Raw genomic sequence first — 15,821 nt, 5'->3', positions numbered from 1 at the left:
TAGTACATCTTGTTATCTTCACAATAGTTGTCCATCCTATCAGATATAGCATAATCAAACCAAAAACAGAACATTTTAAAACCAATCAAAGCAGAATACTGAATAGAGCAAACAATGCAAAACAGTGAAAACAATATTGTACTTCAAAGGCAAGATAGAAGGAAATCCCCCTGTTGGTTATAATGCCTACTGTCATCCTCCCAAGAAATTTCAAACATCTGGCCTCAGATCAACGTAATCAACCAAACAATACAAGCATTTAGTTGCTTTATGTACTTTAGTTGCTATCAACTCTGGTTGACCTCGAAACCATCCAGTTACTAAGGTGGTGGGGTGGGTAGTTCTCTTTTTTGGTTAGGTCTTTTTCTGATTTAGGTATTAGGGCAATACTTGCCTCCAGTAATTGGTTAGGGATAATTGCTTCCTTTTCAATTTCATCAAAGAGTTTGAGGAGTATAGGCATTAAATGCTCTCTAAATTCCTTGCAGAATTTAGCAGTGAATCTGTCAGAACCTGGACTTTTCTTTGTTGGTAAGTTATTAATTATGTTTTAAATCTCATTAACTGATAGCTGAGTTATTCAGAATTTTTGTATCCTCTTGATTCAGTTTAGTAGTTCATATATATCTAAGAGTCTGTCCATTTCTTTTGTGTTTTTTATCCTATGACAGTAAAGATTTTTGAAGTAGGTATCTGTGGTATGTTGATAACTGGTGATCGACTTGTAATACCAACTGATCGCTGAGTGTAGATGGCCCACCTGAAGATTGTTGCCAACATAAAAAGGAGAAATGGGAAGGAACAGAGGTGTTGTTGGTTCACGGTGCTGTTGGTCCTCCTGTTGTCATTGGGTCTCCTGTAGGAGCTTGTGGATCTCCTTTCTTGGTGTGAACTTGGCTATTCTCATCATCAGAGGAGCCCTGGACCTTGTGTCAGTGAGAATGGCTGCAGTTCACTTTTGAGAAGTTCTGGTCTTCACTGCTTCCTTGCTCCATAGGGGAAGATAGTGTACTATTCAATGTCCAGGAGAAGCTTGTCATGCTCACTTCCTGATGTGTACTCAGCTGTTATGGAGGAGCTAGGGACCTTGGTACTTTGTGGGGAAGCCTGGGTCCTTACTTTGAGTGGCACTTCCTGCTCCAGTGCAGAACACTCAACCTACTGGCACAGATCCTTCGTCCCGCTGGAACAGACTTTCTAGCTTTCACTGCTGACTTTTGGGCCTTTCTAGAGCAGATCCACAAAATAGACTTACATGAGACATTGACATGGACTCTAGACCTTCACCTGGATTCTTGAAGGACTTTTGCCATGGGATCCAGGCCCCCAGCTGGAAATTTTGGGTCCTTAGTGTATGGAAAGATTTCCTGTACTTTTCATCTTTGACTCTTTAGGTGACTATTATAAAATAATTCTCTAAATTATGTGTCTTGTATTTAATTGTTTTCCTTGTAAATCCTAACTATGACAGTACTGATCATCTGTATTTCCACAGGGTCCATAGTGGCCATTTTCATTCCTCAGTGCATAAATTTGAGTCTTTGCTTTTTGATAAGATTGGCTAAGAGTTTATCAATTTTGTTTAACCTTTCAAAGAACCAGTTCTGTGATTCACTAATTCTTTGTAGTATTTCCTTAGTCTCCATTGCATTATTTTCTTCTCTAATCTTTATAATTCTCTCTCTTGTAGGGCTTTGCGCTTATTTTGCTTTTTTTTCTAGAAGGTTGAGTACAACCTGCTTGTTTATTTGCATTTGTTCTGTTTTCCTGATGTAAGAATTCATTGTTATAAATTTTCCTCTTAGGACTACTTTCATTGGGTCCAATAGGTTCCAGTTTGTTGTATCTGAATTCTTATTTACAGTAGATTTTGTTCAGTTTCACCTGCAACTCATTGGTTGTTTAAGAGGGTTTAATTTCCATGTGTATATATAGTTTTTGTGGTTTCAATGTGCAGCTGAGAAGAAAGTATATTATGATGATGTTGGGTGAAACCTTCTGAAAACGTTTAAGTCCATTTGTTCACAGGTTTGGTTTCGTTCTGATATTTCTTTGCTGATTTTTTTCTCTTTTTTATGACAATAGGGCATTCAGTTCTCGCATTACAATTGTGTTTTCACTTGTCTGATTTTCCATATCTAACAATAATTGTCTTATATAGTTGGGTGTTCTCATATTTGGTGCATACATCTTTATGATTGTTATCTCTTCCTCTTGATGTTTTCCTCTAACAAGATTGTAGGGACCTTCTTAATCTCTTTTGATTATTCTTGGTTTGAAGTTCACATTGTCTGCAAAGAAGATAGTTACCCCTGCTTTTTTATGGTTCCTGTTTCATGGAGTATTGTTTTTCATCCCTTGACTTCCAGTCTATGAGTTTCTTTCTGAGTTGAATATATTTCTTGTGTGCAGCATATTGTTAGATCTTTTTTCTTGATCCATTCTGCTAGTCTGTTTCTTTTGACTGGTAAATTGAGGACATTTAAGTTGATGGTTATAACTGACATATATTGGCTTATCTTTGTTATAATATTTTCCTGCTGTTGGTTTCCTGATTTTCCCCTCTGTTTAACTGCTTGCCTTGTCTGGTGGGAAAACCTAAGTTTTTAAAATTTTGAGTTAAACATGTAAAATTCCAGTACGATGTAATAATGGAGCGTGCATTGCTCTTAACCCTGAACATAGCGCTTAACACTGTTACTGATTTTTCTGGTGAGACTATAAACTTTACTATTGTTCATCTCATGGCTCAAAACTCAAATGAGAGGCATTTTTCCAGATTAATTTGCTAAGAATAAACTTCTGCACTCAGGAGGCTCAGGAAGGAAGATTTCTAGTTTAAGCCCAGCCTGGTAACCAGAACATTATGCAAAAATCAAAAGTAAAAGTAAAACCAGAACAAAAAGAATCAACGTCTGATAGTCTTGACAGAACTGAACAATAGATGTTAAGGCAACGTACCGGCTCATATGTTTAATCATTTATTTTGGGGCTATATTATGTGATTGACCAATGTAGTTTTAATGAATGATTATAAATATGTTAGTAATCATATTGAGCACTATGCAAACCCAAAGATTTTGTGTCATTTCAGATAGAAACTGAAGAATTATAAACATTGATTTAACAACTAAACTCCGGAAAGACATTTCTGTAATGAGATTGTCTGCATTATTTTTTCAATAGTGAACTTTATTAAATCTGCATTTTATCTAGCAGATATATGTTAAAAGTGCCTTGTCAGTTGTGTAAAGGGGTCAATATGTTCCTTCATTGTATTTAGGCCTTTTGAATTGGACTTTTGATACTACCCCGTTATTTGATAATACCCCGTTAAGACAAGGTATTGCTATGTAGTTCAGGCTAGCCTGGAACTCACTATGTACCCCAGGTTAGCCTTCACCTGGAGACAGATTCTTTGCTTCAGCCTCCCTAGTTATGGGATTACCAGTGTGCGTCATCAGGCCCAATACTGACCTTTTGATATTACATTGAAATGTACATTAAAATAATAAGAACAAACAAGATATTATATATATAATATATATATTCATGTGAAATTGTTGCCATGTTATATTGAGTGAAAAATCAAAAAGCAGGACAATGTGAGTTTGTATGCTACCATTTTTATTTTTAAAATAATGTTCATGCATGGTGAGCATAAGCTATTTCTTTAAGGATTCGTAAGAATCTTCTTGATTGCTGGTGAGAAAAAAGAGCTGTATGTTGAGTACAGAGATGGGAGGAATGTTGCTTTTTATTGTATATTTTTTTTTACCTTTTGAATTTTGTGTTGTAGCTATGATATGTGATTGAAAACAAGTTGTTCAAATTTTTGAAAAATTATTACAGTAAAAGGCACACTGTCATTAATTAATCCTCGTCAAAAATATTCCTGGATTGAACGCATTTATCCCATCATTCTTGCTACTTTCTACAGCTGATCTGCAAGTCCTCTTTCCTTAGTGATTTTAGTTGTGCTCTGCCTCTCTGTCCTGAAGTGCTTCAAAACATTTACGTAACAGTCTTTCTGACTCTGGGAAAAGAGCCAGAATTTGCACGACACCAGAGCCAGTAAATAAGGTGGATGAGAACTTGCCACAATGTTTTATGAGCCTGCCTTCCTGTTGGATGGCACTTGGAGGCAACATTCATGATATTTTTATAATTACATCTCATAAAGGCATTCACAAAAGTCTTCCAGAACTGCCTCAGAAAGTGGCAAGGATAATGGAACAAATACTTTTAAAGTGAAGGGCAGTATTGTGACAAAGATTAGTGACAGTGTGTCTTTCACTAGAATAAAATATTTAAAAATTTAAACATTCGTCATATTTTTAACCACCGCTTGTATGTAGTAGCATTTAAGATAAACTAAATAAATTTAGGTCACTTTAAAAAGAAAGGAATCTATTGCTTGGCAACATGCTGCTATTTCTTAGTATTTCATCATAAAATCTCCCTATCTGGCCCCTCCGTAGTTGTGGTTTCACGGGACCCTTAGTGGTAGAGCCTAAGCCAGCCATGCACCTGTAGCCAGACACCTGGGGAGCTGCGGCTTCCCAATAGGCTCTGGAACCCATGAGTTTGAGATCAGCCTAGGCAACTCAGTAAGATCCTCAGCAGCATAAGCGCCTGCCTTGCAAGCAGGCAGTCGTGCGTTCAATCCCTGGTACCAATAAAAAGGAAAAAGACAAAAAAAAATCCTACTTTAAAAATAAACAAATACATATACACATAAACATTAAAAACTCCCACAGATTTATATTTTCTTTTTTATATAATTTTTATTTTAAAGAGAATGAAAGCAAGTGAAATAGAGCAGAATAAAGCCTATAAAACAACGTGATACAGGATTTCAAAACAAGATAATAGAAAATCAACAATGGTTACTTTAATGCTTCTTGCTGTCTTCAAAATAACTGCCCATACCATCAGATATAGTAAAAATAAAACAAAACAGAACAGAATAGAATCAATAAAAATGAAACAATGAACTCTACAGGACTTCAAGGCAAGGTAATAGTAAATACAAAATGGCTACCATAATATATCTTCTATTTTTGAAATAGCTACCCATGCCATTAGATGTAATAAAATCAAATAAGACAAAACAGAATAAAACCAAACCAAACAATGAAAATGATATAGGACTTCAAAAGGAGATGACAGAGAATTAACAATAGCTCCCCCTTCAGAGGAAGCTCCCCCATAGAGGCCATATTGCATATTGTTAACTTCTAAACAGATGATCAAACTACTGTCTTTAGGCCTGCAAAGTCAATGAAACACTAAACACTACAAGCATTGAGTTGTATTTTACTTCAATAGCTATCATCCGGGCCTGTTTCTCCAAATTGACTGGTCATTACGGGCAGGGGGAGAAGGATATGGCTCTTCCTGTCTCCCAGTCAACGTGCCAGCGGGGCTGGTGCCCCGAGCTCTTTCCTGTGGCCCATGAGAGGCTCCAATGCACAGGAAAGGGCTGGCTTCTTGTTCTCCTCCCCATGGCCTGTGAATGGCACCAACTCACACGCAGGGGCTAGCATCTGGCTCTGCTCCTTGTGGCCCATGAATGGCACTGACTTACAGGAAGGGGCTGGATATATTCTTTCTTTTGAGCACCTAACTAGCTTGCCTCATGGCTTACTTGAATATCTTATAGATATTTTAAAAATAAAGATAAGCAGTGCATCCTAATTTTTACTCTTTCCTAACAAACTTCTCCCAGACTTCATTTATTCTCAGCAAATTCTGTCACCATTCACCTCATGTTGGCTACTTATTTTGGAATTATTCTGGACACTCCCCTTCCCTCTGCATATTCAATCTATCATAGAGTCCTATTGTCTATCTCATCTACGTGTATTCTGTTCTTATCTCGGATTTACCAATATGACTACATTAGTCCAAGCTGCCATCTCCACACCTTCCCTTAACCCTTGTCAATGTCATTATCCTAAAAGTTCTTCTAAAGTCCCCAGTTCAGAGTGGATCCTCCTACTATGCTGTCAAAACGAATCTGGTTTTTTCTTTATCACATTTATTAAGTTTATATGGCATATTCTCAGTTGTAGTTATCTGTATATATTCTTTTCTGCTGCATTATAACTTCAGTGAGAACAGAGACCATGCCTGTCTTCTTCACGTTCCTGTGCCTACAAGTTAGCACACTGCCTGGCATGATGAAAATGGTTCCTAAGTGATCTTCAGATGAATGGACAAGCTGATGGCCAAGAGCATTCCCGACTAGACACTGTGTTAGAGGCATCACTTAAGGAGAGAAAAACCTTTAAAATTGTCACTTGACGGCTGGGCGTGGTGGTGCATGACTGTGATCCTAGCACTCTGGAGGCTGAGGCAGAAAAGTTATGTGAGCCCACCCTGAGGCACACAGAGTTCCAGGTCAGCCTATATGTACTACAGATTGAGACACTGACTCAAAAACAAGAAAACAAACAGAAGAACTGTGACTTAACTTCCAGGTATAGAAAAAATACAAAATTGATACAAGAGGATGTTTTCATGTGTGACCAGAGAAAGTTTCTCTGCTGAGACAGTGAAGGGTGGCTCACTGAGGGAATATATAAGAAAGAGAAATGTCAACGAACAAATGTGTTTTCCCCACCAACAAAATCAGGTATGTGAAGAAGGTGATTTGCTGTAATTAACTGGGTTCACTTGAGATTATACCCAGAGCCTGCCCTACAACAAGGACCTCACCCTCTTACATCAGGTGTCCCCAGCCTGGGCTAATACATGTGGCCTTTTAGGAATCAGGCTGCCCAGTCAGATGGGAACAGAGGGTGAGGGGCGAAGCTTCATCTGTACTTAACTGCTTCTCCTCATAGCAGACATTACTGCCTCAGCTCTGCCTCCTGCGAGCTCAGCTCAGGATCGATCCTCACAGGAGAACGCTGCCATGAACTGCATACGCCGGGGAACTAGGTTGCTCCCACTGCTTGTAGAAAGATTGTGTTCCATGAAACCAGTCCCTAGCACCAAAACCATTGGGAATCTATGGCCTAGATCCTGCTCCTCAGGTATAGCAGAACAAAATAATGCCTGAAACCAGCATGTCTGCAGGGCATGGTGCAGGGCAAACGAACAATGCTCTTCAGTTCTGGATAAGCCATCGTGAGGCCCCAGCCACTGAGACACTGACCCTGCCACCTCCACTGAACGAGCATCTCCAACTACCTACAGCCCAAGACTATGAGGATGACTTCTTCTTGCAATCAAATGAAATACTATAATTAAATAATCAATAAATCATCTTTATTAAATAATAAGCAAGTAGTCCACATAGATACAGTCACTGGTCTGTTGCCCCAAGCCCTCCCCTTCCATGTGGAAGCCGACTCATGTGATGAGGTGCAGTGGGCAGCAGCCCTGTGAATGCCCTGTATGAGGGGAAGGTGCCCGGCGGGATACACAGCTCAGACTTGAGTTCTGTCGCTGCATACACAGGAGAACACGAACTGCTTCAGTTCACGAAGATTTAGGTGCAAAGTTCATAGCTTCATTTAAAATGCCCATATTGTGCCTTCTATACATCTTTCCTAACAATTAAACCAGCTGTTACTCTTCAAAGTGTGTGTCACTTTCTTTGCATTTGGGTCAAACTCCAACTGTGAAGACTCATTGAAGAAATAGAAAAATCCTGCAAATACAAGCAAGAGAAAAAGTGAGAGATGTTTTCCAAAGGAGAAAAGTGGCAACATGCAAAACTTCGGATCAGAGAGAACTGGAAACAGAAAGCCATTATAGAGATTTACTCTGTCAGGAACAATTCGAAGCATTTGCTCACCCATGATTACTCAAGGACAGATAGAAAGTGTACTCCAGGTCACATTTGTCTGATAGCAAAGTCAGGTTCTGGGTTTCCAGTTCCAAGCAGAAAAAAATTCTTTGCTAGTATAAAAACCATGATCTCTTTATTTCTAATACTTTTCTTTCACCACAGTGCAGCATGAGGGGGCATTTCTGACCCCAGAGAAGCACAGCGACTCATTCAAACTGCCAGAGGCCCCTTTACTGCTGTGCAAACCTGATGCCCACGTAATTGTTCCATAAAGATCATCAACCTTTACTTATTTATCCTTGAATAGGAAAAAAATATTTTAAAAAAACTTTAAATGAATGGGAAGATAAGAATTGATGACGAACACACGTGGTCAATCACTGACTAACTCAGAACAGATGGAGAAAGTTTCCTTGGGAAAGAGTAGGAAAAACAGGATTGGATGCACGAGAAGGCTGTCCAGCCAGCATCAATCTTGACCACATCATCTCATGGGATTTCCGCACTAGTGTAGGGCTCAAGAAGGGCGATAGCACAGGAACAGCACCTGAGTGCTTGGACTCTGGATGCAGACATAAGATAGAGAGGTTTATCTTGATGGTCATTGTGTTCAAAACAACTGTTGTGAAGCAATCATATTATTGGCACAAGAAGTAGGAGAATTTGGATTTTCGAAGGGGGAAAGGAGGAATTCCATTTTTAACACCACATTATTAAAAAGTGTTCTGTTTCTTTACATACTGTAAAACATTTTAATTATCAACAGATTAAGCATCCTCTTACCAAATGCTTCAAAAGCAGCATCAACCTTTTCCACCCCTGGAAAGTCTTCACTTATCTTTCTGGGAAAGCCTGCTTCCATGACCTGTTTCTTCTCATCAAATCTGTACCAAGTAAAACAAGATTCAAGATTGCAGAGAGGCCATTAACCAAAATTCATAAATCATGTAGAATTCTAGTAAACATTTTGTGTACTACAAATAGATACCAAGCATCCTTATCACCACAGATATATGTGATTTTAATAGTACTACTAACTTGGCTCTTAAAACCATACACCCACCAGGGAAAGGGGCAACACTCCCCTAAGAAGATACTACCTTTTATTGCAATTGATGCTGGATAGGAAAAAAAAACCTTAACTTTCTATAAGAAGCATATGAAGATGTGAACAAATGTGCAATAGAGTGATTTGAATCTCTAGATCTCTACCATAGCTGGCTTATGTATGCTGGCCATCCCACCACTCACATAAGGTTTTCAGTGACAGCCTGTTAAAAATTGGGACGAGAAGAAAAGGACAACAAATAGATTTGTGGTCCTTTATTTAGATATTTGGTGATCTGCTCTGACATCTCAGTGTCTCATGGCATGGCCCAGGAACCAGCCTGGGTGCAAGACCCAAGTAGTGATAAAGCAGAGTATGTTTGCTGATGTTTGTTAGCTCTTTAAACAGACAAAAGAAACCCTTGAAAAACGTATGGTTTTGTCAGAAGCCAGGACAAATGCATAATGAGATAATGAGCAAAACTCTGGGACACAAGAAAGGAAAGCTGACTCCCAGGCAATCATTTAAAGGAAGATAAAGGTACATTGGGCTTGAGATTCAAACAGGAGGGCTTCATGGAGGTGGCAGGCTTGAGACAGGCAGTAAAGAATGGGTAGGATTTGAACAGGTGGGAGGAAGAAGAGGCTAGCAGGTGGGGAGTGGCACAGAAGGAGCAGAAGTCTGCTTCACTTGGGATTTAACACAAGAGCGATTAAAAATGCCAAGTACAAAGGCTGTCTGTGATTGAAGGTAAGCGATTCTCTACGGTTCCTAAACCCCAAACTCCTATTAAGAGGGCAGTGGAGTAGAGTATGTGGACTTTCTGAAGGAAAGAAAATTATTTCCGTAATCAAGCTCCAAGCGAAGTTGCTCCCATGTCATTGTACCTCCAGTATTGGTCCTCTGCGAAGAAGTATGTCCACTTCTTTTCCTTGACAAAAATGGCTGCATCTAGTTTCTTCACTGTGGCTGGGAAGCCCAGGGTGTAGATGCTTTTTGGGAAACCGGCTTGCATCTCCAACCCTCTGATGGCCCAGAACTGATTTCCTGTTTTAGAAAGTATTCACAGTTATATGAAAATTATAGTAGTTAAACCTTTTAGTTTTAGAAGTACGGTTCCACATCTTTGATTTTCATGGTAAAGGGGTCTGAATTTTAGACTTAAGCAGCAGCTCCCTATTGAGCCTTTAAAAAATGTGCATATAGAAAGAGTGAAGGAATTTATAATTGGTTAATTTCCCTTCCTGTGTTTAGTAATTAACCTCTAAAATAAAAATAAAATCATAATAAACCTTGTCACTTCCTCCCCTCCACTGGCTAACTTGGTAGCCAAAATTTGAGGTGATACAGAAAATTAAAATCCTATTCAAGTTACTGTTTTGCTTTGTTTGTCAGAGGATATGTTTAAGCAAGTTAAGGAAATTTTTAGAGTTGGGGATATAGCTCAGTGATGGAGCATCTATCTGGTGCGTGTGAGGTTTTACCCTTAGCACAGCAAACAAGCCAACAAACCTACAAACCAACAAAAAAAACCCATTTAAAGTCTTCACCTGAAATACTCTAAATGTAAAATAAAATTTTAAAAAGAATAATAATTACCTTTAAAAGCAAAGACAGTGTCCTTGCTAGTCACTTCATAAGCAGCATCCAGGCCTGAAGGAAGGGCTGGCCAAAAGGCAGAGATCAAATAAAGCTCAGGTTCAGCAGTCCTGAGAGACTTGCGCCAAACATGCCTGAAATATACATAAAAAGAAGTATGAGCTGAAAATGATTTCTCATCTTTACATTCCTCACTTTCTTAATTCACTCATGTTTCTCCAGCCCTGCTCCTAGCCAGATGACAGAGGCCCCTGGGATATATGTATGTATGTTTCCTTTTTCTCCAGAATATCACAGCGCACTTCCTGTCGCAGGTGTCCAGTGCAATGTCTTCCTTGAAAAGAAAGCTATTTTAACATTCAATTATTGCCCCATTATAAGTTGTAACTACCTGCAGGACTTGCAAAACAGTGTTTGTCTAGACTACCATGCACAATTTTCAAAAAAATAGTGCGTATGTTCTCGTGTGTGTATCATCTCTTCTTGTATACACATAGATCAATAATGCAAAAACGCACAAAAGATCTTTCTCATGGATGAGTATAAGATCTGGAGAATCAAAATATTTTTCTTTCATTTGTTCAGTGTCAGTGTTTCATTATGTGTATATTTATCCAGTATTAAGTAAATTAATTGACTGAAGGTGAAGCTTATCCAGGCGTCACTTTGAAAAGAAGTAAAATAATTTTTTTGATGCTAAAAATCTACTTGTACTTTTTGGAAATGTACTCAGGACATTTGGGACCAACAGTCTGAGCAAGGGTTCAAATCATCCTGAGTCTTCAAAACTGAACTTGACAATTTTAGGAAAAGGTAGAAAAGATAACATTTTCGTCTTAAATGTTTAAAGATCTCCACCAAGTTTTTCCTTGTTTCCTTTTCTAAGCATTGAACATCATAAGAATAGACAGGAAAATGTAAGTTTCCGGCCTGACCTGCCTTTGAAGAACAGGATTTCTCCCCTCAGGGTACTGACTGCATCAAAAGACAAAGCAGGATCACATGAGGCTGGTGGTGTCTCAGACTCCTGATGGCTAGGTTCAGTGGGCACCTTAGGGTCAGCAGGAGAGGCAGGAGGAGGACCTAAAGGCAACAGATTAGGGAAGATAAGTCATTAGGAAAAATGTGATGCATGTGTGAATTTATATGGTTTCCAAATCTTTTCAAGGGGGTTTGAATTATATCGCAAATATAATTGTAGCGCCACTGCCAAGATACAATGTCTAATTTTTCCAGCATCACTCACCATAGAGGAATTGAATGCCATTCACATCATCTTGAGACAGGCGAAACCGAGCCAGGTCTGTGAAGGAGTTGTAGAGGGGGTACATCAAAGCCTTAGGGTCAGCTGAGTGGAAGAGACCCAGGGAGTGGCCAAGTTCATGAGCAGCAACCAGGAATAAATTGGTCCCTATTTAAGAAATCCTAAGTTACTCATCCCTGAATGATCATGAATATTACATAAGTCAGTTGCCTATTGTATATATTTACCTTTTTGAACCACACAGGGTTTCCCCCTATATTGTTGATTAACAAAAGCAATTGAATGATTATGTACTTAAAGGAAAGCCAAGTATATCTCAAGACTCAGACTTGAAATGAGTCTTTGTACCTGGTCATATCCATTTGTCTATCTCTCTAATATCAGTCTCTTAACATCAGGAAAACCACGTCCCTCTCTTTGTGCTTAGAAATGGAATTAAGCCTCCCATCTAGAATACAAAAAATTCTCTCTTCATTTATTAACTAAAAGCTAAAAGTGTTTCAATGTATTGATATTTGCCATTCTCCCTGCCCTCTCTGTTAAACAAATCAGTGTATTCATCTCAATTCTGAAATCCCTGAACAACTATGCTTCTGTTATTTTCTCTTGGAATTTTGCCTGCATAATTTTAACCTCAGCATCATTCCATATGCTCTAAGTCCAAAATTGTGAATAATGATATATGTCATAGGATTTGCAAAACTGCTTTAAAATGTCCCACATTTGTAATAAAATAGATTTTGGACACACAAATTCTGGCTGTATTCAGATTTTTTTTCCTTCATATTACATATTTTAAAATTCTATAATGCTGAAATTGAAGGTTTTGAGTAATTATGATTGACTTAACAAGTAATCTATCTTATTCTTATAAGTCTTATTTATGTGACTTGTGACTATGTTATCATTTGTGATTGTGGAAAGTTTCCTTTGAAAGATGTTAATCAAGCCAAGGATTTTACTCAGTACAAAACTCATACTTGATCTGTTTAAATTTTTATCATAAATCCTAATTAAATTTCAGGAATAGTATTATTTGTTTTAGCCATTTTTTTTAAACTTTGGAAGCCAATTCCCAAGATTATAAACTGAGAAATATTCTTCAACTTAAACAGTGTGGGCATTGTATTTGGGGGTTAATTTCTTTGTTACCAAGTCTTTAAAAGTTATTCTTAACTTAGAGGTAGAAAAAGGTTGACTTAGCTAGAGGAGGGAGGGAAAGCAGATTTTCAGTTTCTGAAACTCAAATCTCATTTCTTTTTTAAAAAATAAAATAGATGAGGTAAATTACATAAGCAATATCCAAGGTACATTTTAGTTTAATTCAATACAATATACTATTTTGTGGATATCTGGTATTCAGTATAATGGGAAAATGCTTTTAATAATTGCATTCCTTAGATCACACAAGATACATGATCACTAAGTAAATGACTTATGTTTCCTATATTGTGCTTACTAAGATAGAACGTTAGCTTTTGAGCATCTGAGAATGTATCTAGTAATGATTAAAAAAAAAAAAATATATATATATATATTCTGCTTATTCCTGATCCACTGAAAAATCTAGAAGGTACCATTGCTTGATCATTCTTTGTTATTAAGAGTTTTCTAAATATAAAAAGAAATAGCGCTTATTCTGAGAGATACACCATCCTTAACCTGTTGTATCCTTTGTCCACAGCTCATCATCATCAAAGTGAGCGTCTCCATTAATCCCAGGCCCAGGCGCATAGGCATGACCCAAAACATTTCCAGGTCCGTCAAAAGGGATATAGTCTCCATGTTCTAGGAAGAAAAAGAAATTTAAACTGGATGATAAGGTTATTAGGCTCTCTTCACTTTTCTAATAAAACAGCACCAGACAAATGGATGCATTTCAGATATTTTTGTTTTGTTCTGATTTGGGTTTTACCTCGAAATGCAAAAGAGATCATTATGTCAGCCTCTCCATCATATATTCTGGAGAATGTGAGTGGGGTCACCTCCGCCCAGACCTTCAGAGCTTTTTCAATGGCAGAATCAACTTCATCTCTTGATAAATCCTGTGTGTAATTCACAACCCTTTATGAAAAAAATGAAGAACGCAATAATTTTACTGTGAGGCAGCTGATGAAATTTCAGTATTGTGTGGAAACCTTTTTGGACCCATTACCTGTAAGTAAGGTCATTTTTCCTCCACTTTGGCATGCCGGGAAACTGGGTGAACTGACCAACATCTGGAACCCCACATCTGGGCTTGCGTATTATATCCAAAGTGTCAGAATCCAGCTTTCCTGTCACCTTCAGTCCAAGGAATTTCTGCATTTCTTGGATTTTTTTCTCAACAGGACTATCTCCCGGAGTCCTAACAAGTTGTTTCACAATTTTTCCAAGGTCGTAGTAGTTTTCTAGATATTGCTAGTGGAATAATATGTATAATTTGTAAATAATTATTGTGATATTTTATCCAGTTACTTCAATTTCAAGATCTGTTTTAATTATTACTCATTTAATATTAACTCATTTAATTATTGCATTATTGAAACTAATGAATAAGTACAGGTAGTAAGTCATTCTTAGGAGTTTTAGTTAAAGGTATTTACAACAAATCTTTGCAGTAGCTCACTTAATATATTTGAAGTATTTGGATAGCTTGCTGGAATAAGTACTCATTCATCTCAATTCTGAAATCCCTGAACAACTATGCTTTGGAATAGTTGGAATAATAAATACCACGTTTCATTTAATTGATCAATGACAGACTCTTGCTCACCTTTACTCTGCCTTTATAGCTAAATATATATGTTGCTTATTTTGCCACCAAAGCAGTGAAGTAGAAAATTCAATGAAATATCCAGTGTCCTTAAAGGACAAAATCAAAATATACAGATAAATCCTTTTGAATGTATTTGTGTATTTTAGGTAAATTTATTCAATTTTCCAATTTATGCTTCTCACAAGGATGTAGCTTTTTACAAAAGGTTTGGATAAAGTCCTCTGAGTAAGCATGACGTTAGCATTATGAATATTTAGAACTAAAATTATATTGGATTAAAAGACTGAACAAAGTTCCAAAGTAAGACATAGCTGATGCGTTCTTCCCTCGCTCACGTGGCTCAAGCACCGATGGCGCGCACTGAGTGACTTAAAGATACCTGATATTTTGGCCCTTTGTTTCTTCCCAGAAAGAAGAAGCAGGCCTAATGGTGGATACTGAGGTCTTTCCACCTCCAAAAGTCTGCAACTGTTAATAGTCCCTCAACTATTTCTACTCCTCAGTGCAAGGCTGAGCTGGTTTCCTCACGTGGCCCAGAGTCACCCAGGGTGACTCTGCTTCCATGCCTTACCTGAAGAAGCTCCATCCCGCTGTCCTCTCTCCGGGCAGCTCCATTCAGCGGGTGGGCGGAGGAGGCCGCCACGCACAGCCACAGCAGGATGGGAAGCCTCTCCATGTCCCTGGCTTTGGCAGCTCTGCACGGATTACTGCCTGCTCTCTGCCGACCGCTGTCTAGGTCAACTCTCTGCAGCTCAGCTTTTATAGAGTGGCGTTTATTCAGCTCACCCGCAGATTGACTCACCATTACTTTCTTCTCACTGGCAGCAGGATCATTTCCAAAAGTCCCACTTCACAATGAACAACTCTTCTTTACAAACTTCGCAAGGCACAACAGTGACTAAGCTCCAGGAAATGCTTCCTGGAGCAAAAGAAAAATCTGGGCCACTTGATGTTAGAAAAATTGGCTGTAACTCGCTAGAAAATTCATGCTTGTGTATTTGCGAAGAAATGTGAGTTGACTTGGTTAAAAAGTCAAAATTACTTTATAAAAAGGTTTGTATTAAGAACACATGCTAAAATGATTCATGTGATGTAAGCAAATGAAAAGTTGTACGTACAGATGTGTAGCTGTAGTCACATTCTGTACTATTACACTTTAAAATATAGTGCATAGCATTCTGGAAGGAAATTTCCTCATTTCTGAGCCTTTAGTTTGAAGTACCTGCAACTGATTCCTGGTTGCATTTGCTAATCCATAAGGAAGAGAAGCTCATGGGCAGAAAAGAACAAAGAGAATCTGTGAAAAAGAAATTTTGGAATTGGTTTTAATTCTGTACCAAATTGATTA

The 15,821-nt window shown here is 38.1% G+C and overlaps 1 protein-coding gene across 1 annotated transcript; it reads right to left on the bottom strand.

Moving 5' to 3' along the window:
• Window positions 1-7,256: 7,256 nt before the first annotated feature.
• On the bottom strand, window positions 7,257-15,315 carry LOC100729101 (stromelysin-1). The gene is made up of 10 exons (XM_003472809.4): window positions 15,045-15,315; window positions 13,871-14,115; window positions 13,631-13,779; window positions 13,378-13,503; window positions 11,698-11,862; window positions 11,387-11,534; window positions 10,452-10,585; window positions 9,740-9,899; window positions 8,588-8,688; window positions 7,257-7,663 (listed from the first exon to the last, which is right to left on the bottom strand). Exons 1-10 carry the CDS (start codon window positions 15,276-15,278, stop codon window positions 7,563-7,565), a joined length of 1,563 nt encoding a protein of 520 aa, XP_003472857.2. The 5' UTR covers window positions 15,279-15,315; the 3' UTR covers window positions 7,257-7,562.
• Between the last annotated feature and the right edge of the window lie 506 nt (window positions 15,316-15,821).

This window comes from Cavia porcellus, unplaced genomic scaffold (assembly GCF_034190915.1).
Source record: "Cavia porcellus strain 051 isolate PalLab524CR breed Dunkin Hartley unplaced genomic scaffold, mCavPor4.1 scaffold_9, whole genome shotgun sequence".
In the NCBI taxonomy this organism is placed as follows: Eukaryota; Metazoa; Chordata; class Mammalia; order Rodentia; family Caviidae; genus Cavia; species Cavia porcellus.
Note: the sequence above shows the minus strand (reverse complement) of the source record. Positions and strands in the feature narration are given on the sequence as shown.